The sequence below is a fragment of the Cheilinus undulatus genome, linkage group 8 (assembly GCF_018320785.1).
Source record: "Cheilinus undulatus linkage group 8, ASM1832078v1, whole genome shotgun sequence".
Taxonomy (NCBI): Eukaryota; Metazoa; Chordata; class Actinopteri; order Labriformes; family Labridae; genus Cheilinus; species Cheilinus undulatus.
Genome location: NC_054872.1, coordinates 32,006,138 through 32,032,921, shown reverse-complemented (window position 1 = coordinate 32,032,921; position 26,784 = coordinate 32,006,138). Strand labels below are relative to the sequence as shown.

The 26,784-nt window shown below is 41.0% G+C and overlaps 3 protein-coding genes across 4 annotated transcripts; all 3 read left to right on the top strand.

Annotated features, from left to right (window-relative positions):
- Nucleotides 1-2,219: 2,219 nt before the first annotated feature.
- Nucleotides 2,220-8,882, top strand: il11a (interleukin 11a). The gene is made up of 5 exons (XM_041793587.1): nucleotides 2,220-2,576; nucleotides 3,320-3,477; nucleotides 5,955-6,050; nucleotides 6,196-6,357; nucleotides 7,305-8,882. The coding sequence occupies exons 1-5, from the start codon at nucleotides 2,570-2,572 to the stop codon at nucleotides 7,482-7,484; spliced, it is 603 nt and encodes a 200-aa protein (XP_041649521.1). The 5' UTR covers nucleotides 2,220-2,569; the 3' UTR covers nucleotides 7,485-8,882.
- Nucleotides 8,883-11,047: 2,165 nt separating this feature from the next.
- znf628 (zinc finger protein 628) lies at nucleotides 11,048-22,878 on the top strand. Its single transcript, XM_041794248.1, has 9 exons — nucleotides 11,048-11,173; nucleotides 11,613-12,141; nucleotides 14,360-14,432; nucleotides 14,593-15,516; nucleotides 18,969-19,139; nucleotides 19,233-19,566; nucleotides 19,810-19,964; nucleotides 20,486-20,728; nucleotides 20,845-22,878. The coding sequence occupies exons 2-9, from the start codon at nucleotides 11,756-11,758 to the stop codon at nucleotides 22,876-22,878; spliced, it is 4,320 nt and encodes a 1,439-aa protein (XP_041650182.1). The 5' UTR covers nucleotides 11,048-11,173; nucleotides 11,613-11,755.
- Nucleotides 22,879-24,360: 1,482 nt separating this feature from the next.
- nat14 (N-acetyltransferase 14 (GCN5-related, putative)) lies at nucleotides 24,361-26,416 on the top strand. 2 transcript variants are annotated; one of them, XM_041793789.1, is made up of 4 exons: nucleotides 24,361-24,493; nucleotides 25,021-25,142; nucleotides 25,239-25,544; nucleotides 25,640-26,416. In XM_041793789.1, the coding sequence occupies exons 2-4, from the start codon at nucleotides 25,062-25,064 to the stop codon at nucleotides 26,081-26,083; spliced, it is 831 nt and encodes a 276-aa protein (XP_041649723.1). In that variant the 5' UTR covers nucleotides 24,361-24,493; nucleotides 25,021-25,061; the 3' UTR covers nucleotides 26,084-26,416. The 2 variants fall into 2 exon arrangements, with proteins under 2 accessions (XP_041649723.1, XP_041649724.1); XM_041793790.1 differs by lacking the exon at nucleotides 24,361-24,493 and adding an exon at nucleotides 24,535-24,726.
- Nucleotides 26,417-26,784: the final 368 nt, after the last annotated feature.

The window sequence follows — 26,784 nt, the reverse complement described above, 5'->3', positions numbered from 1 at the left end:
CTCATGTTGTTTTGGTTATTATGGTGTTGTTGTAATAGTTTGTAAAATCTTTTTTTAAAAGTGCTTTATTTATAGCACCACTTCTACTACTACTGCTATATTACTACGAAATAAATACATAAATAAACTACAATTTTATATTTGAAAAAAATGACTAACTGTGGATATGGGGACGCCCATATGGTCAGAATTGTTTTTGTTACATCCCTAGCTTTAAGACATTTGTATCCAATAAGTTTTCAACTATGCTGAGAGGGGACTGGCTGCACTGTACATTTCAGAAAGCCATTCCCATCATCTGAGACTACTTCTCTTTCAGAAAGGAAATAAATGCTGAAACGTTTGAAACAAAAAATTACATTCATCTTCCATTTAGGGTTAGTGTAAGGGTTAAAGTAATGGTTATGATACCAAAAGTTGAAAGTTAAAAACATGAGCTGCAAATCTGCAAAAAGTTTGTTAAACCTCAAGTTGCTAAAGCTAACGTAGCTACACTGGCTTATATATTAACACTAACTACATAGCTGGCGTAGCTATGTTAGCATTAGATCAAGCTAACGAAGCTAAAGCAAGCAACTGTTTGAGTAACTACTTCTCAAACTCATCTAAATGTACTTTTATCCCAGATTATACCTCTGGTATTTTTTTCTGCTTTATTTATAAAATGTTACTTTGCAGGGTGGTTACGTCATGAAAGTCACAGCCAGACTTTGTGAATACAACTGAAAAAAAATCTTAAAAGTTATACTGACGAATTACAGCACTTCCAATCTAACATAGACGGCGTCTCAGATGACTTGTCTATGAGAGTAGCAGTCAAAAGTCTGCAGCCAGACTGTCTTTGTATTTTTTGGCATTTTGCCTGTATTAGTACACAAACAGTTTACCACAGCCAAATGTCCTTTTCTTTTTGGGTCTCTTTCAAGATTTGACATTTTCACCTATGTGTTTTGATAAAAAAAAAAACTACAAATAAGAAGCTGCACATGAACCTATTGACCTCCCTCTGATGTACAGTATGTTTACAGTGTGATGCATCAACTGTCCTCATGTGATCACTGGAAACTCATTCTTACCCTTTGCAGTAGTAGGCCACGCTTTACTGCACCTGACAGAGTGTTTCCAGACTGCTCCGCTCAACAAATGTGTGTGTGAAAGAGAGAGTGTGAGAAATCATGTGGATGTGTGTACAGTTGACTGCAAAGTTTCTGCATGTGCGTGAGTGCAAGTTAGAGCTGGAGAGCGACATTTTGGGTGGTTTATTGGAGTGGTATGTTTTTCTATGACACCCTCATGTGTGTGCATCCATGTGCATGCTGTACATGTGTGTCTGTTGGGTTGACCCCTTCAATCACCCCCTACACCTATGTGTCTGTTCATGTCCTGTGGTGTGTGTATACGAGTGTGTCCACTCACTGTTTCTATGCAACACTTTCAGAGGCCCCTTCTGGTCTGGACAACACCTCTCCCTTGCTCCTATCCGTCCCTCACTCCTCACTCTTTCCTTCACCCTGGAGAGGGAGAGAAGGAGTGAAAAAAGAGGAGGTGGGGTGGGGGTGGGGGGGTGCAGTGGAAATAACAGGCTGCTGTCTCAGGAGGGGCTTGAGAAAAGGAGGGAGAGAAATATGGGAGAGAAAAGGTGTTTGCTAGTTATAATAAGGGAATCTGACCTGTATAGCCTGAAAGAGTCTGACTATAAATCAAAAACACAAGCAAAAACGCTTTCTGTGACAGTGAGCACCAGCCAGGGCAGGTCAAACCAGAGGCTCTAAAAAGATACATGGTTACATGAGATATGCTGATACACATGAAAACAAAGGGCTTTTCAAAACGTCTGCAGTGATAGAGAGAGAAAGAGGAGAGAGAGAGGGGAAGAGATTTCGAGATGGAAAGATAAAAAAGAGGTAGATGGGACTGATTGGTGCAGGTATCGCGGGATGCGACGGAGGAAGTGCTGGAGATAGCAGACAGGACGGGAGAAAGTGATAGAGCAAAGAAAAAAAAAACAACGGAACATTTTTTTAAAGTTTCGCAAAGGGAGACAGGCAGCAGGGAGGGGAGGAGGAAAGAGAGAGAGGGAGAGAGGGGAGAGAGAGGGAGCGTGTGTCTGTGTGTGTGTGTTTTTATGAATGAAGTGAGTCACTGCCGATGTGTCATAGGCCCGACGTCTTTATAAAGGAAGTTTTAAACAAGCCTAAACACTTCACTGCGCGCAAAATTTGGACTTACCACACTCGCATCCCTCTCTCTGCACTTCTGTAGCCTCTCTCTCTCTCCCTTTACAAAGTGAGTGTCTCTCTGCCTTCAGCACTCCATAAAGACTATCATCTCAAACTTTTACTACAGACAGAAAACTTTTTCCTCTTCTTACTTAGTGAGTGAGTGGCTCAGGCATCACTGTGCCCTGTCTCATTCATCCTCTCCTGTCCTTGACAACTTTTCCTCCTCACTCTGACAGACGGGCGAAGAAGAAAACCGGGGCACGTGACAATATCCGGGATTCAATTTATTTATTAATTTTTCTATTTATTTATTTATCTACGAGTGTTTCTCTTGGACCCGAAACAAAATGAAATGTAAGTGTTTGAACATTACTAATGTATTATTACACTAATAATTCGTGGCGATAGGCTATTTCTTTTGCAACTTTTATTTTGAAACGCTACGTTTGTGAGTGTTACACGCTGTGACATCATCGATCCGCTTAATTAACTGACTTATTAATGCATATAAAAACACCAACTAGTTCGCTTTCTCAGGCTAACTTTTGACGCTGTTTTTTTGTTCAAAGTTAACACAAGGACAGGGGGTTCAGATGCTCCTGCAGTGTTATTTTGGCAGCGATTCTTGTGGTTCACCTGTAATTATCAAGCATTCATCATTTCAACACCGCTGCGGTTCCCTTTTAATACTTAGCCTACCTTGTATTTGAACTTGAAAGGAGAAGAATGAATGAGCTTACTGTTAAGAGAGTCGACTTGGCTGCCTCTATATAATTTATACCAGCAGCTCACCTACCTATCCAGTTGCAGGTGTGACAATCAGCAGCATTCATTGCTTTGCTTACGGTGAAGGCGTGAAGGTGATATTCAGTGTCAAAGCCCCAGCATTTTATAAAAAATGACTTAATTATTTGCATCCAGCCTGTGAAAACATGACTCTGACACTGGAGTCTGGAGCTATTGTTTATGTTGTGGTGCAATATCTTCCCTCTGTAGCTGACAGCCCCGTGGGCTGAGGTCATTATCATTATGGCGAGATGACAGCGCCTTTTCCCCACTAATTGCTTCCGTTTTTTGTTCTTCCCCCCTCTTTGCAGTGCTGCTCGACTCCTCCTCCTCGCTCCTCTTCTCGCTGCTATTGGCCCAGCTGCCCGTGTTCACGTCGGCCTCTCCAGTGCCTCAGCGGCGGCCCACTGACATGGATAAACTGTCTAATCAGACCAAAAATCTAATGAAGCTCACCTCAGAACTGCTGGTGAGTAAAGATGTCGTCACCAATCGCTGCTATTGATTGCAGGGGATGCTGATGAGGCTTTTGCTAATTGAATGTGAGGCAGGAAGATGCTAGTCATTGATTGACCTTTCCTTAATTGGATGTTAATGTTACCCTTCATTAAGGTAAGATCACAATGACTGTGGAAAGTCTTCTTGGTTGTGTTTGCTCATGCTTCACTTTGACATAAGCTGCTTTCATTGATGACTGACTGGCTCAAGTCCATGTGCATGCTTAGATCAGGGCACCAATAGGCCTCAAGGGGAGATTTGACTGAGTGATCTCACTTTTAATCCAAACTAGACTGAAGGAAGGGAAGGGGGAGGTCTGACTCAGCAACCTCCTGGTCTGCCAGGTCACCTGATGGCTGGTTGTGTTGGAGGTGGCAGGGAGGTTGATGGTGTAAAGTTCTGTGAACTTAGACAGGTTTAACATCTCAAAGTGAGGGCCTGCAAATGATGTGACAGAGGTACAAAACATATCATGAAAAATTAAGTGTAGTGAACAGCCAAGCAGGTATTTCATGCCTGTTTACACAAAAACAAGTTTATCTACTGCGGCTTGGCAAGTGAAGATGTGTGAGGCAGTTGTTTAATTTTTAAACAGGGATTCATAGCCTGTCTCCAGCTGGTGATTGTGTTTCAACACAGTATTTCAACAGGTGAAAAGAAAGCAGGATCTTATCTCTGCATCTTTGGTTGCATACAACTGATACAGATTCTATTTTTGCATTATGCAAATCTCCAAACTCTTTTGTTCAGGATATAAAATTGAAAAAATAGCCACATACTCTCTCTAGTCTCAGCCAGAAGATAGTGTTGTAATTTGTGTCTGTGTTGCTTTAAGACTTTGCTATAGGTCTTTATGTAGCAGCTTGTAGATAAATCGGCAATATCAAAGAACCACAGTATTTGAGGTTATTAATAAATGGACGGTATATTTTTATTTAATTTTTTTTCCATTTTGTGTTAAATCCTGCTAAAGCAAGGTCAAAGCAAGGAAAGATAAATAGAATGGGAATCCATGGAAATTCCCTGCAAAAGGCAATGAAACTAGTGCTTTAAAGAGAGAGTAATGTGTGTGTGTTTACACACATACATCTATAGAAGTTTTCCGAAGCCACTTTGTATGTGTGAGTAAGAGCCAGTGTGTTATCGTTCATGCAGCATCTGTGCAAATGTGCACATGTGTGCATGCATTTCTGTGTATGCATTTTTGTGGCTGTGTGTGTGTGCATTGATGGCTCTGTAAATAGTCATGGTTGTGTAGGTGTGGTGTTTAGTGTTTTACCTTTGGTCGCCACAGCAAAGTGAAGTGATAAAAATCAGAAAGATTTATCACATTTCAGTATTTGCATTCAGGAAGAAAAAAGGCTGGATGCTGAGTTCTGTTGTCGGGTGAGGTCATGATCTGTGATGGAGAGAGCAAGAAAAGAAAGGATAAGAGGCAGAATTAAAGGCTGAGGAAGATGGAGCAAAAACCACAAGAGATGAAGAGATCACAGGGCCGACTAGATGACAAGCCACTGGTGTATGTGTGTGCATGTATGCACATGTGCACGTGATGTTGTATGCGCTTGTGCACCTGGTTTAAGAGGAGAGGAGAGGAGGAAAGGGACAAAAGCAATGGAGACAAAACATTAGACCACAAACATAAGGTAGCTCTTATGTAGACTGATAGAGACGTAGGAAGACAAAATGGTTCATTCATCGTTGAAAACAACAACACAAACAAGTGCATATAAAGAATAGTGCAGTGAATAACAGGTTAAGGAAGTATTAAGCATACACAACCTGTTTACACAAAACATTTGTCAACACTTATCGTTCTAATGTTGTTGTGTTCCTTTAATGATTGGAAATGACGCATGCCACATCAGTCATGTTGGTTTATTCCCATTCATTATTCAATCATGCATACCTCTTTAAAGTAAAATTGTGCTACTGATGAGCACAGCTGCATTTGTGAGGGAGAACTCTGCAGACTTGCAGTTAGGTTGTTTGTCCCCCTCTGGTGGCTGTAATGAGCACTACATCTGCTGTCTGGAGGTAGTTTACAACACACAGCTCTAGCTGGGCAGCAGCACTGCGTCATTCTGTCTTTTTATAGCTGTGACCCTGGAGTTTCCCTACAGCCTTGTGTTGTCTGTCGCACTCTGAGCTTTCTTAGTCACTGCATATGTTGTTATCCATGCTCCCTGTAGAAAACATCCTGTGGGTTCAGGTCATTTGCTCTCAATGTTGACATTTGGGGTGGCTAAATGTGGGTGAACTCACACTGACCTGATCAACCACACTCCCCTCAGTGAGAGCTACTGTCTCTAAGTACAGAAAACAGTCATCCAATCGAGGTGCTGCACTAATACTTTCCTCATGTTGCCGTGACTTGTTTTAGGATGAGTAAAATTGCACTGATGCAAATTACTGACGGGCTGCTGTGTGTCTTGTTTTCTCTTTCAGAGGGAGCACGCATTTGACTCAGACGTGGAGCCACACAGGTTCAGGTCTCTGCCAGAAATGAGCAACAGATCAGCCAGTGACCTCAGCAATCTTGAGGTAATGAATGCTCTGATAACGTAACTGTGTAAATGTGAGTGTGTGTCTGCATGTGTGCACTGTCTGTCTGGTCTGTGTCTATCCGTACAGTTGCATCTTGCCACACCCGTGCTAAGTCTCTAAAGTATGTGTGTGTATTTTCCAGCTGAAGCCCACACTCACTCAGCTGCATGCCGACCTGAAGCTGTATGAGCACCACTTTGAGTGGCTCAACAGGGTTTCAAAGAAGCACCACCATCCTGCTGTGCCCAAGCTGGTGGAGATGATTAGAGAAATGAAATCTCTCATCACCATGCTTCATCGTCAGGTAACAAAAGATATCTTTACTTTTGATTTGGGGTTATTGTTAGTACTGAATTTTACTAAGAGATGTGTTAATTGTATGTGGGGTTGTAATGACACTGGAATTTTAAACTCATTATTACCTGCAGCAATGAAATATAAGTAAAATAATAAGAGCCATAAACCCCAATATTGACTAATTTCTTGTACCAATCATCAAATTTGCAAGTAAATTCCTCCACACTGTCTAAATTGCACAAATACATTAATGGTTTAGATCAGTGGTTCGCAAATAGTGTTGCAAGGCACACTGATGTGACACAAGGCAAGTCGTATAATAACATGGGAATTTGTTCGACCATACGTTAATATCCAAATCTTTGTCAAAAGGGCAACTGGACTTGACTAAGGTTCTTAAAGACTTCAGTTCTGAAGAAGCCTTTTGGAGGAGAGGGTAACATCTTCAAGAAACTCAGTCGAGTCCAGTTGCCCTTTTGACAAAGATTTGGACAACCATGACCTGGATGAATGAGAACCTACACAGACATCACACGTTAATCCCACAATTATACAACAACCTAAGATACTGTAACATGTTTTGAAGAGACTTTTCGTAAGGATATAGATACAATGTGTCTTGAGATTTGGCTTGATCTTAGGTGTGCCTTGGCCAAAAAAAAAAAAGGTTGAAAACCACTGATTTAGACACTGTAAAGGAGTTGACTTGCAATTTTTTAAAGCAGTTGTTCCTCTCTTACAAGCCAGTCTTATAAAATAGATATATGCCAAGTATTCTTCACATTTGTTATTTATCGACAACGTGTTTCCAGTACTGAAAAAGGCATCAAAATAATCCTTAAAGGGCTTAAGAAGTGTTAGTATTTGATGCTCTATGAATTTGAATGTGACAACTTCAATCACCTGTCAGTTGTTTTTTCTAACTCAATTGACTTTCTGTCTTTGCACTTACAGATGGTGAGAGTTGAAGCACCCAGGGTGCCCCACCCAACCCCCTCCCTCCCCCCTCACCTCACCTATCAGTTTGACGTCCTGCAGTCCAGCCATGAACTTCTTCAACACTTCAGACTCTTCTGTGACTGGGCGTACAGAGCATTCATCACCCTCAAGCCCAAAGTCTCTGCAGTACAATGATGATCCCGACTTGTTCATTCTTTTCCTTACAACTGCCTGGAGGCAGAGCCAGTGAGGATACACGGAGTCCCGCCTCAGCTAAAGGGGAATAAGGACAATGTCAGTGTGCACTGTAGTCAATAGCATGCCTTAATTGGCTTAAACATCAACTAATGACATGTGTGTTGAAGAATGTGTCATTTGATCAGAGCCAATAAGGATATGCTACACTGCAGCCAGTAAAACCATCAAGATTCCTGTTCATGGGAAATGCCAGTGATCCCATGATGATCCTCCCAACTCTCCTCTAAAGGCCTTGTTGATGACCATGTTATTTATGTATTTATTTATTTATTGTTGTTAGTAATTTATTTAATTCTATTTATTTGAAGTTGTAATATTTCACTCTTGCCTTTATTTCTGTATTTACGTGAATTTATTTGCCCATAGCTCTGTAATTTTTCTTTTTGTGTATCACTGACACTCATGAAAAAAACACAGTAGCACTTCCTGAACCATAGCTCTGATAATTTCTTTCTGTGTAAACTGAATTAATCTATGTTATATTTGTGTATTTCTCTAGACAATTATTCTTTCAGTAGATGTAGCAAACATTTGAGAACGCCAAGGTTTTCACTCTCACTTACAGTGTCCTTAAAGTAAACATTTTTTGAAGATATAAAACAATATCTTCTGTTTAAATGTGCCACGTCTTAATGTTGGTATTGATGGTCCAAGAATTTATTTTTTTATTTGCATTTATCAAAACAGTAGCCAAAGAGAAGTGATTACATTTTTTCTTTCATTTTTTTACACAGGTAGAGTTTTGATTTTATTGCCTGTTTTTTTTTCCCATTCTGCATAAGGAGGCATGCTTAATGTCGTGGTAAAGATGAATGAATGTGCCCTGTTGCTGAGCACTGATGGACCTGATTAAATTCTTTGCACAAACTTGTTGGGATTAGCCTCTTTGATGAGTTAGATGGCTGATTTTGAACCTGTGCTTTTGGGTAGAAAAGGTTGTTTAATTTTCAGTTGAACACCCAAAGCCTTAAAATACTATGTATTGTGACACTATGTTCTGTACAGGTGTACATAAGTGTACAAGAATGTAAATTGTTGTATACAGTGCTTTTGTGTTTTATATTATGTTGTTTTCTACAATATAATATGGATTTCTTTACCAATTTTGTCACGACACTATTGATTTTTGTTCATTCCTATTCTAGTATTTGTAACAGTATTGACTATTTATTTAAGTAATTTGGTGGAACTATTTATTTGTGTTGGCGGAGCAAGTCTCCTATCTTTTGTACTTTTTATACAGTTTTTATTCTTAATTACTACTATTACGCCATCATGTTTAAATTATTTTTGTTACATCAAGATGCCTCTTCAACACACTGATTGGCCTAAATGTGAAAAATGTGCCTTGGTGAAATAAATACTAAAGAATGTGCACAACGGGTTTGAGTTTATCTTTTAAAGGCTGGATAAAATCCACGTATGGTGCTGTGAAAAAGTATTTTGCCCCCTTTCTGATTACAATTTTATTGCATATTTATCACACTTAAATGTTTCGACCATCAAACATTTGATGAATCAAGAAATCACTTAAACACAACCTGTCAAAGTGAAGCAGGCGTAAAGATCTCAAAAAGAAATACATCATGCCATGATCCAAAGAAATTCAAGAACCATGAGCAGAGCCATAATCCACAAATGGAGAAAACTGGGAACAGTGGTGAACCTTTCCTGGAGTAGTCGGCCAACCAAAATTACTCCAGGAGTGCAACGACGACTTATCCAGGAGGTCACAAAAGAACCCAGAACGACATCTAAAGAACTGCAGGCCTCATTGGCCTCAGTTAAGGTCAGTGTTCATGACTCAACCATAAGAAAGACACTGGGCAAAAATGGCATCTATGAAAAAGTTCAAAGGAGAAACCACTACTGACAAAAAAGAACACAAAGACTCATCTCACATTTGCCAAGAAACATCTTGATAATCCCCAAGACTTTTGGAGAAATATTCTGTGGACTGACGAGACAAAAGTTGAACTTTTTGGAAGGTGTGTGGCCCTTTACATCTGGCGTAAAATAACAGCGTTTGATAAAAAGAACATCATGTCAACAGTCAAACATAGTGGTGGCAGTGTGATGGTCTGGGGCTGCTTTGCTGCTTCAGGACCTGGACCACTTGCTGTGATTGAATGTCTCGCCATCAGTTCGTGCCCTCAAGCTCAAGCACTCTTGGGTTATGCAGCAGGACAAAAACCTGAAACATACCAGCAAGTCCACCTCTGAATGGCTCCGAAAAAAAAAAGAGGTTTTGGAGTGGCCAAGTCAAAGTCTGGACTTAAATCCAATTGAGATGCTGTGGTGTGACCTTAAATGGGCATGTTGGAAAACCCTCCAATATGGCTGGTTTAAAACAAATTTGCTAAGAAGAGTGGGCCAAAATTCCTCCACAGCGATGCGAAAGACTCAGCAGCAGTTATTGCAAATGCTTGATTTCAGTTATTGCTGCCGAGGGTGGCACAACCAGTACACGTTCAGGGGGCAATTACCTTTTCACATAGGGCCAGATAGGTTTGGAGTTTTTTCCCCTTGATAATAAAAACATCATTTAGAAACTGCATTTTGTATTTACTTGGGTTGTCTTTGTGGAATATCAAAAGTAGTTTGATGATCTGAAACATTTAAGTTTGATAAACACGCAAAAAAAAATTGGAATCAGAAAGGGAGCAAATACTTTGCCACAGTCCTGACTGAAATACGTCACAATAGCATATACTGCACAGGCGACATTTCTCTAACTAAGTCAGTAACTTCACTCATGGTGCAAAAGTGTCTAATGCCAAAAGGCATTCTGGGAAAATACTCAGATTAAGGGATGATTATCAAATAATTTGAGAACAATGACAAAAAATACTTCGCTTGAGTACTGGTTGCTAAAAAAATAAATCTATCTTTTATCAACTATGAAAAATGAGCTAATTTGGCTAAGGGATCATCAAGTACAATTCTCCAAGGTCTATTTTAACAAAACTTCCTTAAGCAAAGGTCCAGAATATCATTTAATTTGACCTGTAATACAACTCAGCCCAGTCTATAAAAAGCAATCCACAAAATAGCTCAAGTTAATAAAAAAAAAAATTAAGTTACTGAAAATAAAGGATAAATCACAGAAACTCAAAATAATTACGCAAATTCAACTATTTTGTTGACTGAATTTGCACAGCTTGATCAGTTTCATTATTTTGGATTTGGGATTTACTAAGCAGCAATGGATGGACGCTAAGGCGGCCACTCATGTGCACTACATTACCCAGGAGTCAGTGCGTTAAAGTCCAGTCCAAAAAGACGATAAATATCTCTTGTTAAAATGGGTTATTTAAAATATTTAAGATACTGCGGTCTAGATATAAAATGTAATTTTCTTTGTCGTAAAATTTGTAGTTAAAATTTTCTTTACATGTGGTGTGAGAGCGTCAATCTGTCTGTTCAAGCTCCTGACCAATAGCAGTAGCTCGTCTATTGGAGCCAACGGCCAATCGCCGTCGCTGTTCTTAGAAGGCGGCGTCGGGTGGAGAACTGCTGTTAGTTTGCGCTGTGTTTATTGTTAAGGTTGTGTGGATTAGCACTGCGGTACCCAATTCCTTTCCCTAATATCAACATTATAGCTTTATGATGAGTTAAGATTCGCGGTAAGTACTGCTTCCGCCTGTATATATGCAGATCCTTATTTAGCAGTTTAACGACGCAATTCAGCATTGACGAGGACAGATTAGCTTTAAAATGAAGGCCAAAAGCTGCTTTTGTTGATACTGTAAAAACTGATATTCTGAGTATGTGTGTGTTTTCTGTCTGCATGGACAGCTGAGCGGTTACATTGTACACTTACAAAGAAGTTTAGTATATGCCTTAGCTGGGGACTTTGTTTGTCTGTCGCTAGTAAGCACCGCACTGCAGGGACGGACAGAACCGGACTGACGGCCAGAGGAAAGACAGCAGGGAGGGAGGGGGGAGACAGGCTTCAGACAGGAGAGAGGAGGAGGCAGGAAGGGAAATTTAAAGGGGACATTCTCACCAGGAGTTCATAAGTATTCACTGCATTGTATTTATTTCTATTTTACTCCATGCCAGATCCATCCAGAGGAGACAGCAGGGGTTACATGGAAGGACTTTATAAAAACATGAACGAAGGAAATGTGAAAGAAAAACCATGATACTGCGCAAAAACTGATTCACAGCTGCTTCTAAGGAATACCTTGACCTCTGCTCTTGTAATGGCTAACTCAGTGGCTTTAGTGGTCCAAGCAGAACTCTTACCACCTCAGTCAACCACCCCACTCTCACCTTTCCCATCCCTCCTCGGAGCAGGTGAGGATGCTGAGGATGATGGGGAAAGAGGGGAGCTGGTTGAGGGTGAAAAGGAAGTAGTAGAAGGTGGAGAGGAGGTAGTTATGGACATGGTGACTTCATCTGTGTCGGGGCAAACTCAGCAGGCGGAGCAGTCAGACCATCCTTTCCAGTGTATGGACTGTGGTAAGAGCTTCAGGTGGTCCTCCAGGCTGACCCACCATCAAAGGAGCCACAACAATGAGAGACCATACCGCTGCAACCTCTGCCCAAAGGCCTTCAAGGGGTCCTCTGCGCTGCTCTACCACCAACGGTACACATGAAAATATATTTTTTTACCACATTTCTAAGTAGGGAGGTATGATACAGGATTTTTGCTGATATCAGATATGCAATATGTCCAAAATCATATTAGCCAAATAATATACCAAATAATATACAAAACTTTTTTTTTCTAATCTTTGAGAACCCCGAGTGCCTCCTGTGCAAAGAGAGGCTGAGTAAAGTGGAGCTGAGAGGAGAGCAGAAAAGTAGACGATCTGGTAGTTGTTTTATGTTTGGGGTTTTATTCGAAATGTACAGGATTCATGCCGGGCGCCCTTGAGTGTGGAGCGCCTTAGGCAACCAGCGATACCTGATGGTACAGTTGTTCGCTGATATTTAATGTTGATATACGATATATACTGTCTATATGAATGGCCTCAATACTGTATATTGGCTGTAAATATCAGCAAAAATGTCATATTTGCCAGTACTATTTAGATTTTTAAGATATGTGCCAATACCGATATCATGCCAACAATATTGTGCATCCCTGTTTATGATTATAGGCATGTAAATTTGTTTGTATAGCACTTCTCACAGATCATCACAAAGTGCATCAAAACTGTTGAAATAAATCACAACAAATCAGCAACAACAGCAAAGCATCAAAAATGAGAAACATCACTGAAAATTTTCACATTTCCAAATCAATGTTTTAGATGTTCAAAAGCCAATCTGAAAAGATGTGTTAAGCTCCTTTTTTAAAGCATGAGTGCAAGAGTTGGTGTCACAGATTCAAAAGTGTGATCACCTTTAGTTTTTCAATGAACTAGAGGAACAACAAGAAGACCCTGGTCAGAACACCTGGGTCAAGAATGGGTCAGTGATTGACATGTTGATCAAAAAGCAATGAATGATCAAATTTTACTCTGAGATTTAACTGAAGAAAGCTATCACACATTCAATCCTTAATGGCAGTCAAACAGTAAAGCAACATAATTATTCTGTTAGTTTTAGTAGGCTTATACAGTTCAATGTCATCAGCGTACTAGTGGTATGGCACTCCCTTTGAATTTACTTATGATACTGCTAATGGGAAGCATGTAAAGGGAAAATAAAACAGGCCCCAAGACAGATTGTTGGGTCAAAACACAAGACAAGTTATCACATTTTGATAAATATGGACCAAATGATACAGAAAAACTCCTATTTGACAGGTAGCTGGAGATGCCATGGTCCAATGTTTTAAAAACAGAGCCCAGGTCAAGGAGAACCAAAAATGGAGCATTTGCCTGTATCTGAGGACATGATGATGTCATTAGAAGTAGAGCTGAACTTTTAAATGGGATAATATTGGACCTTTATTATCATACAGTATGGGCCTAATAATTCAGCATATATGCATTTGGTCATCTTTAACAGGCATTAAAACATTTGGGGTTTCAACATTATAGAACAGTGTGAGCAAGATTTTACAGTTCAAGCCTACATGGACTCCATAATAAACAATACTCTTAACACTAACTGCATTAACTGTAGCAGAGCATCAGAAGCAGGTGATGCCTGCCTCATTTGTATTTCTTATTTATGTGTAATAAAATCACAAGTTCTTTGGCAAGGTTATCTGTTTTTTAGTTAAATTACACTAATTTGTATAAATTTAAGTGTATATTCATCAATAACCTGGCAACAGAATCCTTTTTAAGAACATTTCTGGAGCAAACAACAATTTTTCTTCATCATTGCTCGATCTGCTTCACATCCTACTTCAGTCTTTACAAATTTCATTCCCCAGGAAATATTCCGAGTCAGGTACATTCCATATTATTCAAACTTGAATGATGCATTAATTGGCTGATAATACTGGTGGATTGGATATATATCAGATATACTCTGAATCAGCTTCTATTTTTTGGACTAATTGGGATATGATCTCCTTGTATTACAGAATACATAGATAATCACTAAATGCATTCAATGATTAAGACTTAGGCAGGGTACTTTTAGTTACGAAAGCAATACCTTTGCAAAGTCGGGTCAATATAAAATTAGTGCTTCAGTCCACATGGGAAAAAAAGCCCATTTTCATCTGTGTATTGACTGCAGGATCTGCTCTTTGGCTGTTTCAGCATCCCAGAAATCTTTATCAGTATTAGCCTTAAATAATGTCATATTTTATCAGCTTTGACTTATAAATAAAACAGGAAAACACCTGGAATGACATAAATTGTTTGCAATCTTTCTGAATAGTTATTTTTCTTCTGCAGGTCTCACTCAGGGGAGAAGCCTTACAAATGTCAGGATTGTGGCAAAGCCTTCAAACGCTCCTCTCTGCTTCAGGTGGGACATCAGACAAAGTTGTTTAATAACCAAGAATTTTTTCTGGAGGAAGGAAATACTTAGAAATCAGAGGCAGATATATGATATGATACCAAACACAATGTTGTGTCCCTATGGGGAAATTTGTCTTGGATTTTATGTGCTTTTTCTCTCTCTCTAGGTTCATCAGAGTGTCCACACAGGAGTGCGTACCTTCTTGTGTCCCTATTGCCCTCTGACCTTCAAATGGAGCTCTCATTACCAGTATCACCTGCGGCAGCACACTGGAGAGTGTCCGTACCCCTGTGACACCTGCCCCAAAGCCTTCAAGAACTCAAGCAGTCTGCGGCGACACAAAAATGTTCACCTTGGTCTGAAGCCTTACACCTGCTCTGTGTGCAACAAGTCTTTCACTCAGTCCACCAACCTTAGGCAACACATGAGGATCCACACAGGAGAGAGGCCCTACATCTGCAATGAGTGTGGCCGCAGCTTCACACATTCATCCAACCTGGCCCTGCACAAGAACTCACACTCCAATCTCAATGCAGGAGGGAAGGAGGGAAAGAGGGGAGAGGATGCAAGGAAGGGAAATGAGATAGTGGAAGTGGTGGTAGGAACAGAGGAAGTGACGTCATCCATGTTGACCGACATGGTGGGATTTGTCAGTCAGGAAGGAACTGATGGAGTCGGGGTGGGGATGGATGAAGTGTTCTTGTCAACTGCCTCATCTGGTCAAAATCCGAGCCTCCTGCCCCAGCTCACCCTCACCTCCTCTGGGGAGAACGTGTGTGCATCAAGGGCCATCGGAACTGAGGTCCACCTGAGCACAGACACAGGGGCCAGTGTGCTGCTGTACAGCTGTGGCAGCTGCAGCCACACCTTTGGCACACGGACAGAGCTAGAAGAGCACCAGTCAATCCACATGGCTCCAGGGGAGCACAGGGCCAGCACAGGGCCTGGGGCAGGGATGGATGGGCTGGTGGGGGCTGGACACCTGCTGGCTGATTTTGAGGAGGTGGTGGAGACAACCACAGTGGCAGAAAACGGACACACAACAGAGGTGCTTCTTGGGTTGACAGAGGGGGCAGATGGAAACAATGCAGTAAGTGACAAAATAAGAGAGGATTTAACCTGGTGCTTTCAGTTAAAAACAAAACTAGAAGTAAGTTTTAGTGTGACAATGAGGGATCAGATAAATCTTAGCAATTGTATTTGTTAAATTTCTTGTCAGAGGTATCTATATTTATTATAGACAACACTCACTTAACAAATTAAAAAACATCTTATTTCAAGATGTAAAAAGCAAAAAACAAATGGGATTGAGATTAAGAATGAGATTGCAACTGAATTAGCTCGGTCATCTCACTTCAAGACACTTAAAAAGTACGCTCTGCTACCTACATTGGCAGATATTTTAAGGTGTAGGGATGACGGGCCTTTTTTTTATGATCAATATCTTGAAATAAGAAGTTAAATTGGCCTTGTTAGGTAAATGCAGCTTTTGATGAAGTTTTATGAGAAACTTTTGACTAAAAATAACACAGCTATGTTCTTAGATTTGAGTTTTTGTCATGTATCTCTTAATCATTTCTTAAACACTTGTCCAATTAATTAAATAGATATAATTATGCTTGTAGCAGCTACAGTATTTTCATGAAATTGAAATTTCAGAAAAATTTCAAAAAGAGTAGACAAGATTCAACTTTGTTTCAGATTTAACATAATTTAGCGTTAGTGTCAACTAAAACAGATGGCTGAGTGTTTTTTTAAAAAAAAAAATCCACTAAGACTAGGGATGCACAGGTACAACAATTTCTCAGACCAAGTAGGAGTACAAGTACTTACATTTAGTACTCACCAATACCTAGTTCAAATATGAGAACTTAATAATGCCATAAATGTTCCTCAAATTCTGTTGAAAACTTAGTTTTATTTTCATCAGATGATCTTCATCCCTCCTCTTGACAGTTTGTTAGTGCAAAGTTAGAATTCTCCTCTACTTTTGGCATCATTTAGGATAAAATATCATCAAACTGCAGACATGGCTCCAACTTTGAATTCACACTCATATAATGAGAGGCTAACATCATGCTTTATAGCACTGATACTCCACCCGAGGCTCTTGAGCTGCATGTTGCTCTTAAGTGACCAGTTGTGGATCTTTTAAGGCTTACTTGGGAAAAAAAAAAATCCCCCGAAAAATTATATAAAGGTAAACACTGTCATCAGTAATATTTATTACAAATCACATCAATAAATCTATGTTCCACACGAAGACTGGCTTTAATTGACAAATTGAGGTGTGCTGTGAAGCTTTTTATGCCTCTTTTTAACGGTTTTCTTCAGTGTTTTCCTGTTGATGCTCTCCCACACTCATATTTTATGATTATTGCTATATGAGCCTTAAACACAAAGATAAGATAAGATATTCCTTTATTAGTCCCACAAGGGGACAAAACTTTTTTAGTTGCGATAACATAATATCTACTGAAACTTGTCCAGACGTGGGTGTTTTATTCCATCTTTAATGTACTACTGATAATAAATACTGTCAAATGAGCAGAAACATAAAACTGTAGCGCTTGCAACTGAGAGCTGGAGGTGTGAGGCAGGGCTGGTTTTAGTCATTTGGAGGCCCAGGGCAAAGACCAACATGAGGCACCTACCCCTTTAGCTAAAAGAGTTAATAACGAGTGAAAAAAATAAGCATCTGATTTAAGTGAACAGTGCCACAGAACTACAGTAAGCGTCCAAATCTGAGATAAAAATACCCAGAAAGCCCAGCATATTTTAACAGCTCCATGAAAAGCATCTCATAGCTCAAGTTCAGCACATTATAATATTTCAAAAACTCTTTATGTCAGGTGGAACTTGCATGAATAGAAAAATATATCATGCTCATTATTAGTGACCCATCTTTTCTTCTGACTCTATACAGATATTTTTATGTAGCCTATTGCATCCCATTTAACCACACAATAATCCACCAATTCATTGTTTCATTTAATTTCACCCATGGACCAATTGATCTATAGCTTGACCTTACATTCCTGGTTTTGGTGGCTCTTGCAAAAGTATTTTTAAGACAGTGTCGCTCTTTGGTAGAATAAGGTTAAGTAACACTTTGGGGCGCACGATAAGACAATCTCAGATCGTGAAGAAATAGAATGTACCGGTGATCTGCTTAATCTGTTTTATCGTAGGATCGGCTCTACTACTTCTCGCTCTTTGCCCATTGCTCTTTGCTCTTTACGGAGGGAGGCGGTGATGTCCGCGAGGTCCAGACATGGATCATTATTAGAAAATGTTTTAAACAGTATAACCCTTGATTTACATGCATTTCTTTGGCCTACATTCATACTGCTGCAGCACGTAATCCTGCCTCTCCTCCTCTTCTCTCCTTCATTGTAAGCAGCAGGCAGGTGCCAGTGTCACACGTTGATGTTGCTGCTCATCACAGCCTTATTCAGGGCAGTAAATCCATGTATACACAACCTTTTTTAAATAAAATTCAAAATTGCGTTAAAATAACATACAGTCACTACTTAACTGCATAAGCACATGTCTCAAAAATTCATCAAATTTTTGTCATATTTATATTTTCTTTATTTGGCAGTCTTTAATCAAGGCTGAAGTAAATGTGATGTTAAATTGCATACTGTATGACCAGGCTACTTGTTTAAAGCTTCAGCTGCAGGAATTCTTTTTAAAGACCATATACTTTAAAATGCAAATCAAAGTGTCAAAATGTGCTTAATAAACAGTAAAGTAGATTTTAAAACAGAGATGAAGACACACATAATAATTCTAAAGTGGTGCAGAAAATTTAGAAATTGGTTCCACAGGACAGAATAGATCAGAATGCAGGACAACAAATGTTTGAAACTTTAATATATTGTGGGATAAGACCTCTACATACGTGTATATATATATATATATATACACACACACACACACACCCCCCCACACACACACACACACATAATGCATTGGCCAACAGGATGGTGCAGAAGAAATAGAGAAAAATCAGAGAAAAGGTTGTTTTTTCTGGTCTCTAACTTGCAAATTTGTCTTAGAAATTAAATGAAAAAAAATCGTGATAAAATCGAGATCGTCATCTGGCCATAAAAAAAATTGTGATATGATTTTTTTCCATATCGCCCACTCCTAAGTAACACCGCTTTAAAATGATACTGATTATGTATCTGTGAAGTGTTTTAAAAATAAAGTACTTGGGCTTGGTATTGGCATGGACACCCAGTACTGGTATCGGTATCTGTGCGTCCCTAGCTAAGATGACGCAAGCTAACAAATGCAACATAAAGCTAAAACAGTTATGTGGGTAAAAAAGCAGTGCCTCTGATTGATGCTGTTTGTATGGAGGCAAGGGCGTGAATGACTGTAATCTTCAAGGACAATCCAAGAACCCATCTGTCTAATTAATTAAATGTTTATTTGATCTTAAAAAGTTCTAACTACCCTTCAATTTGCCCAAGTTTTATCCAAGAAGATGTTTTGTTTTGATATGCATGACTTCCTTCTGTTTTTCCTCAGAATGTCGGCACCACCCAGGCCCAGTTTGACCTGCTGCAGAGCTTCACTGAGGTGACTCAGAGCTCAGAGACTGTTCAGCCAGAGGCCAGAACCACATGGGCAGGGCTGTCATGTGGCTACTGCAATAAGACTTTTAAGACCAGTGGAGGCCTCAACAGACATGTTTCACTGGTGTGAATGACTTTTACAACCATTTTCTTCCATCTTTGATATGAAAATATAATATCCATGTGTGCTGATTATCTTTGCCTCCTGTGTTTCTAGATGCACTCCCTCTCATCACAGTCCCGCTCCCAGTTCAGCTGCTCTGCCTGTGATCGCTCCTTCCCCCTTCTCTCCTCCCTCCTCACCCACCAACACTCCCACACCCCTGAGCAAAGACTCCTGGCTGAGGCAGAAGCTGAGATTGTGTGCCCCCCTTCCCTCTCCCTTTCTCTCCCCCTTCCTTCCTCGCCAAGCCAGGCTGACAAGCAGCAGGAGGGCCAGAGGGAAATCCATGTGGACATCATCACGGTCAGTGAGGAGCATGAGGAGCAACCTGCAAAACCAACCAAAGCCCAAAAAAAGGCAGGCGCCAGCAAGGGTACTGCTGCTGGAGGTAGATATTTTCATAGAAGAACAGACACAACACTGCCTTTTACATAGAGACCGTGGAAATCTGATTATACAACCTAAAGAATGAGCCAAGCAATGTGCTCATGTGTTTAATACAAGCTGTATGAGTTGCTATGTTATTGTTCAGTGGTTGTTCTTACTGTGGATATTATTACAATGCTTGCAAGACAGTCTTTATTCTGTTTTGATTGTATTATAAGTCTTTTTCCCACATGCTTAAATACAGAGAGGCCGTACCGCTGTTCAGAATGTGGAAAAGCCTTCAAAGGTTCATCAGGGCTGAAGTACCACATGAGGGATCACACAGGGGAAAGGCCCTACCGCTGCACTGAGTGTGGGAAGAGCTTCAAGAGGTCATCACTGCTTTCAATTCATCAAAGGGTAAGACTCACTCTTCTTCTTACACACAACTTCATTTTCCAGATTAGAAATCTCCCTCATTTGGGATCTAAATTTTATGATTCATGTCACCACAGAATTTATGATTTCTCTAGTTCACAGGGACTGCAGCTGTTCAGTTTGGATCACACCCTGCAGATGAATGCAATCTACAGCTGATAAATCCAAAGTGCAATAAACACTCCATTCAACTCACGCACTTTGTAGTTTAAAGTCTCTTTTGAATAAGTGAATGTTGCCTCACAACACTTCAGTTGTAACAGCTGTGACTTTTGGTGCATCGTTTACACAATTTCCTGGTTGTCACTCTTGGACTTGGCCTGGATTTCATTTCACTTCAAGGAACACTTACAAAACTTTATTTAAATATCAAATAACAACCACAAACTGCCCTGCAGATAATTATAGGTTTTTGAGCCATAAATACAATTGAGTGCTGGATCATGTGAAATGTGATACCGAAATGTATGAATTAAAATTCTTTCCACTCTGACTGTACCCAGGTTCACACAGGCGTCCGCGCATTCCAGTGCCCTCACTGCCCTCTCACTTTCAAATGGAGCTCACACTACCAGTACCACTTGCGGCAGCACACAGGCGAGAGGCCGTATGTGTGTAAAGAGTGTGGCAAGTCCTTCAAAAACACCAGCTGCCTGCGGAGACACAGTCAGATGCATTCTGGACTGCGGCCTCATACCTGCTCCATCTGCTCAAAGTCTTTCTCACAGACATCAAACCTCAAACAGGTCAATACATTATGAACTCTCGATTCTTTGCTGTTTCTATACATTTGATCTATCTTACCTCATAATCAGTTTCCTTTACTGTCTAACCGCTTTTGTTCTTATTTTTCTCTGAACAGCATGAACGCACCCATTCTGGGGAGAGACCCTTTCAGTGCACCCACTGCAATAAAAGCTTCACGCACTCCTCTAACCTTCAGCTCCACCTTCGCACGCACTCCTCAAGTAAGGACTTTAAATGTCCATACTGCTCCAAGGAGTTCGTCATGCACTCCTACTTGCAGAGGCACATCCGCACCCATGGCAGTAGTGTCCCCCTGCACTGCTCTGGTGGTGGAGGTAAAGATGGGGTGACTGTGAAAGCTAGTGTTGGAGGAGTAACAACAACCACGACCTTGCTCAATCCCATTACCCTGGAAGCCTCAGGAAACCACGGCAGCTTGATTGTGTCACAGCCAGCACTTAATATCCCCCCTAACACCTCCCAGAACTACTTTATGATTCAGACAGTCAGCGGCCTGCAGCTCATTCCTCTGTCATCCCCCACACCAGCCCCTCCACCCCCTCCTCCACCTCTACCACCTCTATCGCAGCATCAAAATTTCCTCCTTCTACAGTGTCCCCCCAACAATGGAGGCCAGTCCAATTTGATTCTTGTCCCCACGGCGAGCAACCCTCCACCAGCTCCAGAGCCTCAGACCCTCCCTGTGCTCCAGACTATCCAAACACTCCAACCTGTCCTAAACCAAACACAGACTCAGATTCCCCAGTTTCAGGCCATATCACAGCAACAACAGCAGACCAGGATCATTATCACCAACAATAATAGCAATGCAAATACCCCTGTTACCATGCCAAGTCTCCTAGCTAACTCCCTGCTGACTAAGCCCATACTAGGGAAAAGCACCAGGACAGCTCGGGGTAGACGGGGACGCAAACCCAAAGCTGCTCTACAGAAATCTGAACCAGCTGTGGTCAGTGAGGGTGCAGGTGGTGCTCTTTCAGGAACCAACTGTAATGTGACTAGTGTTTCACAGACTGTAAGTGCTGCTAACACTATAACAGAGTCACAATTATCACCATCTGTTTCCACAGCGTCCCACTCTCCCCTGTCAACCACTTGCACTACTATCCCAGTCCTTTCATCGTCCACCACTACAGTGGATACCTCAGGATCCCCATCAGCTGTTACTATGGTTACACCAGCAACAACAGCAACCACAACATCGGTTTCTCCTCCAGTTCTTGATACTTTGGAAAGGAAACCTCAGTCCTCTGCGGGGCAAATAAAGGCAGGGGAGACCATGACAGGGAAGAAGTTTGTGTTGTGTTTTGATAATGAAGCCCCAGCAAAGGAGGGGATGAATATGGAGGAGGGCGGCGAGTCATATGTGTTACAGTTTCAAGGGGACGCATCTGGAGAGGGAGTGGATGGAGGAATGGGTGGAGAGGGAAAATCACTTGTGCTACAGTTCAAGACAAATGGGCAAGGTGAGGGGGGAATGGGGGGAGATAAGGGAGGGATGATGTCACTTCTGCATGAATGGGGAGGAGAAAAGCAAGTGGAGGCGCAGACAGGAGAGGGCAGCCAAGGTGAGTCCTATGTCCTGCATTTTCACACTGAGGCACAGGAGAGTGGCCCATCTAGCGCTAGCTTCAGCCAAGGGCAGGAAACTAGCCTTCAGCTTTCCTGCACACCTACCCAAAGTTTGGTGCCTCTTGATGGCCAGGAGGTGGTGTTTGAACTGGGGGGTGAGACCAAGATGGAGCAGGAAACAGAGGAAGGTATGCAGATGATTACCCTGATAGAGGGTGAAGGGGGAATGATGGGAGAAGAAGGGGCAGGTTGCAATACTGCAAGCGGTAGGGTTACAGAGGTCGGAGGAGCCGTGGACGGTTTATTTCAGCTGGAAAGTGGAGAGGAAATTGTCATAATTGAGGTCAGCACCAGTAGCTTGAGAGAAGGAAGGATGGAGAGAGGAGGGAATGGAGAGATCTCACAAAGTAGTGAGGTGAAATATGAGAGCGTATCAGCGGAGGCCAAGGAAAAGCCAGTGAACTCTACAGACAACACAGAGGCACAGTCTCCACCAGAAGACACAAGAATAAATGGACCTATAGCGAACTCTAAAGAGGTGCAGTTCTCCAGCTAAAACCAGTGTGAGTGTGAGAGAAGAAGCGCCTGCGTGTGTATGTGCGAGAGAAACAATGGCTCAATATCTGTGGGCTTAGTACGTTAGCACTTTAGACAAGTCAATGCCTCCTCATAGTAAAGGAGAGGTAAATGTGTTGTAATCCCATGGTGCCACATGCTAGAAATGTTATACATTCAAATAGGCTGTACATGGACCTTGGAATATTCCTAAATATGTTAGTATAATTGATACTGTCTTTGGCAGTTTGTTTATTAAGTAAATACATTTTTGTGAGTATGACTTGTACATGAACTACTTTCTTCACAATAGTAAATAATAGTCATTATTAATAAATAACTTAATACATTTATTCACTCAGTTTTCTGCTTCTTTTTTTTAATTAAAAAATGGGGGGAAAGTACACTTCTATTCTACTCAAGTAAAAGCAGTTACTCTGGTTAAAACTGACTTAAGTAAAAGTATTAGTCTATATATTAAGTCTCGTTAAAGTAAAAGGTATTTAATTTGTAAGTTTACTTTGAGTACTGAACAGCTACTGGGGAGTTGTACAGTAAAATATGATCTTTCTTTACTGGCAAGAAGAACAAGAAAATAGATCTCCAACCAGGTTGTTTAGGTAAAGTCAAACCTCAATAATAAGTCAAATACACAGCAAAGCCGAGTGTCAAACTCAGAGTTCAACTTAACACTTTAAAGTGAAGAGTCAACCTGATAGTAAAGAAATTAATACTAATTTGCTTTGAGTCTTCAAAGACGACTTTAACTCAGTGGACAACTTCACTCGTGGTGTGAATGCATCAAAAACAACAGTCTATCAGAAACATGAGCAAAAGAACACCAACAGGGTTCACTGTACAACAGGCAACATCTAAAACGCAACTAAACTCTCTGCCCAAATGCATGATGGGAAACTCCCCCCACACATCCCCCCAGATTTGAAATCACAGTGGACAGAGCTTGGATCAATTTACTTTCTACAGAGTTAAACTAACACTCGTGGGTCAACGCTGTCCAATAACTCAATAACCGAAGACCATTTCCCTCAAGAGTGGAGTTCAAATGACGCTTTGGGAGTAAAAATCAACTTGAAATGATGAGCCCTTATGTCAGCACTCCAGTTTTTGCTGTTTTGAGATGTGATGTGGAATCATTCTTTCTCTATGTGCTACTATGTAGTCAACAGAAGTGGAAGAAGTACTAGTGGTACACATGTACTGAACTCAAGTACAAGTACTAGTACAAATTACTCTGCTTAAAACCAGGGTAGTGCTGATTTCCAAATGTGCTCAGAAATGTACACAAAAAAACAACTCAATTAAAGAAATTTGAGCAACTGTAATTAGTTTCTACTTTCCAACCCTGTAAAAGACCTGCACAGCTTCCACATTTACAGCGCTCTTTACGTTGTTACGTTGCATTTGCCAGTCACGTACGTTTTACGCACTGCGGATTTCACGTACGCAAGTAGCGATATTTGGAGGGTTGAGTGCGAGCAACGGGACCTGAAACGGAGTACGTTGGTATCTAGAATTCCACATCTACGCAACAAACACATTTGTTGCCATTCAATCAAACGTACCGAGCCTACATGGGATTATCATCAAACTGAGAGGTATGTTTACCTCGCATTTTTTTTATTTCATGTTTTATCCGAGCGGAATGGTGCAGAAGGTATGGCGGAAGTGGCGGCTTTTGAGCTTACGCCGGGGGGCTAGATGTGTCAAGGTGGACCGCAGTATTTTGTGTTAACCATATAAGGATTTGAACGAGGTCCTTTCGCTTTCCCCCCGTGTCTTTGGTGATTGGTGCTAAACGTGCACATGAAACTAGAAAGACGTTCAAGACGTAAGTGCAAAAAAATGGTAAAATGCGTGCCACAAATCCTCAGTAATTCCCATCTGTCATTGTTGTTTGGAGCCAGCGTGGGAGTGATGTTACATTGCAACTACTGGTTTACTGTTGGCGAGGTTTACTGCATTGCATAATATGATCGTTGGAAATACACTGACCCATTTACCCTAAACATGACGGTCTATAGCGGCGTCACTGCTCTGCATAATTTTGTGTCAAAGATCGCAGAGATGTGCTCCGTTATCTCCTGTCATCCTTCTTTACATGCACTTTAAATGTGTTTTGTAGGCTCCTTGTTCACACTGTGGATGTCAGCATAAAGCCTAAACATGGTAAGGCTAGAGCTGGATCAGGTGGTGATGAGGAGGATGAAAGAGGACGACATAGAGGTGGTTAAAGCCCTCATCAAGGTTTGTGCTGAATAATTAGGTCAACTTTCATGGTGTTTCAAGTCAACTTTTTGTCTTTATTCATTCTTTTTTTGGCCTGCACTGATGTGTTTTCAGGAGGGCTGCGAGGGCACAGAAAACCGCCTCATCCTCCACATCCTTACTCGTCCCCTCTGCCTCTTCATTCTGGCTGTTTTCTCCTCAATCTTACGTTGCCTTGTTCATTCTTTCATCCTGGCACTTGCAATTCCTGTCTTCCTTCTAATCATCTATCTCAAGATCACCATGCCACGGTCCACAGGGGTTCTGGGCAGCAGTCGCCCTTACTGGGACTATGTGGGTAGCAGCTACAGAGGGACACAGGATGAGACACTACACAATCCCTACTCTAGAATCAGTGGAAAAAGCCCAGTGACTAAAAAGGTGAGTGTACTAGTTTGTTGGAAAGTCTGTGGTTTTCACTCAATGGCAGTGATCAAATGTTGCATCAGAGTAATCTTATTCCTTTACTTTTTCAGCCAAGGCGCAGAATTGGACTCAAAGACAAGGACAAAGACATGTCAACAGAGAAGGTCACCCCTGAGAGGGAGCAGGTAGCAGGACAGGTCTGGGTGGCTGACTGTGAGGGGGAAATCGTCGGCTGCATCTTTCGGGAAAGCGAGAACAGAGCGAAAATTAGGAGGATCTGCAGATTGGTAACAACCTGCTGGTACCGCAGAGAGGGTCTGGGCAGACTGCTTGTCCAGAGTCTGGAACTGAAAGAGAGGGACACTGGTGCACAGCGGGTATATGCACATGTCCCCTACCCGTCAAAGGTGGCTGAGGCCTTCTTCAGAAAGCTGGGCTATGTACAGCTTGGGGAGAGGCCTGATGAGGAAGATGATGATGAAAATAAGCTAGAGGCACCAGAAAGAGGCTTTTTAGGACACCCACTTACCAAAGTGTTTTACAAAGACCTGTGATTGGTTAATAGACTCATTGAGTAAAAGGTGGCAGAGGGATTGTTGTTGGAAGGATGACAATACATCCTGCAAACTGTGGATCAATAATGAGAGTGTCAATACACTTTGATTTTTGTGTGAATTAATTTATTGAATATTTATGTTATTTATGACAGTATTTATCTACATTGTGATGTGATTATGTGTTTGAATATCATTTTTTTATTTTTTTCATTAAAAGACCATCTCCTTATTTTATTGTTTAAATTTTGACATCATCAGGCTTCACAGTCCCATTTTTCTTTTGTCATTTTAACTTAATAAAACATTTGTATTGAAAGTGTGACACATAAATGCATTTGTGATTCTATTGTCAATTCTTGACATTACAACGTGTGTGATGAGGTGTGCATAAGAAGAAATTCAGATGCGTAGGAGGATGTACTGTGTAGGAAGTATGGTGGTTTATGTTTATCGGCAGTGTCTTCTCTTTTATCTCTTCGCGCTTTTTTGTTTGTTGGGGCTCTGCTGCACATACTCTCTGTTGGTTTATGAGTGTGCAGAAATACTGCTACCTAGCTTAGCTTTTGCTTTGCTGTTATTCCACTATTTTATTTAGATTAAGTGGCAGTTTTTGCAGCTTTGCAAATTATAGTTTGTTTTGTTTAGAAAACACATTTGTATTCAAATTATTTGTTTAATAATAGATAAACAGGAAAAAA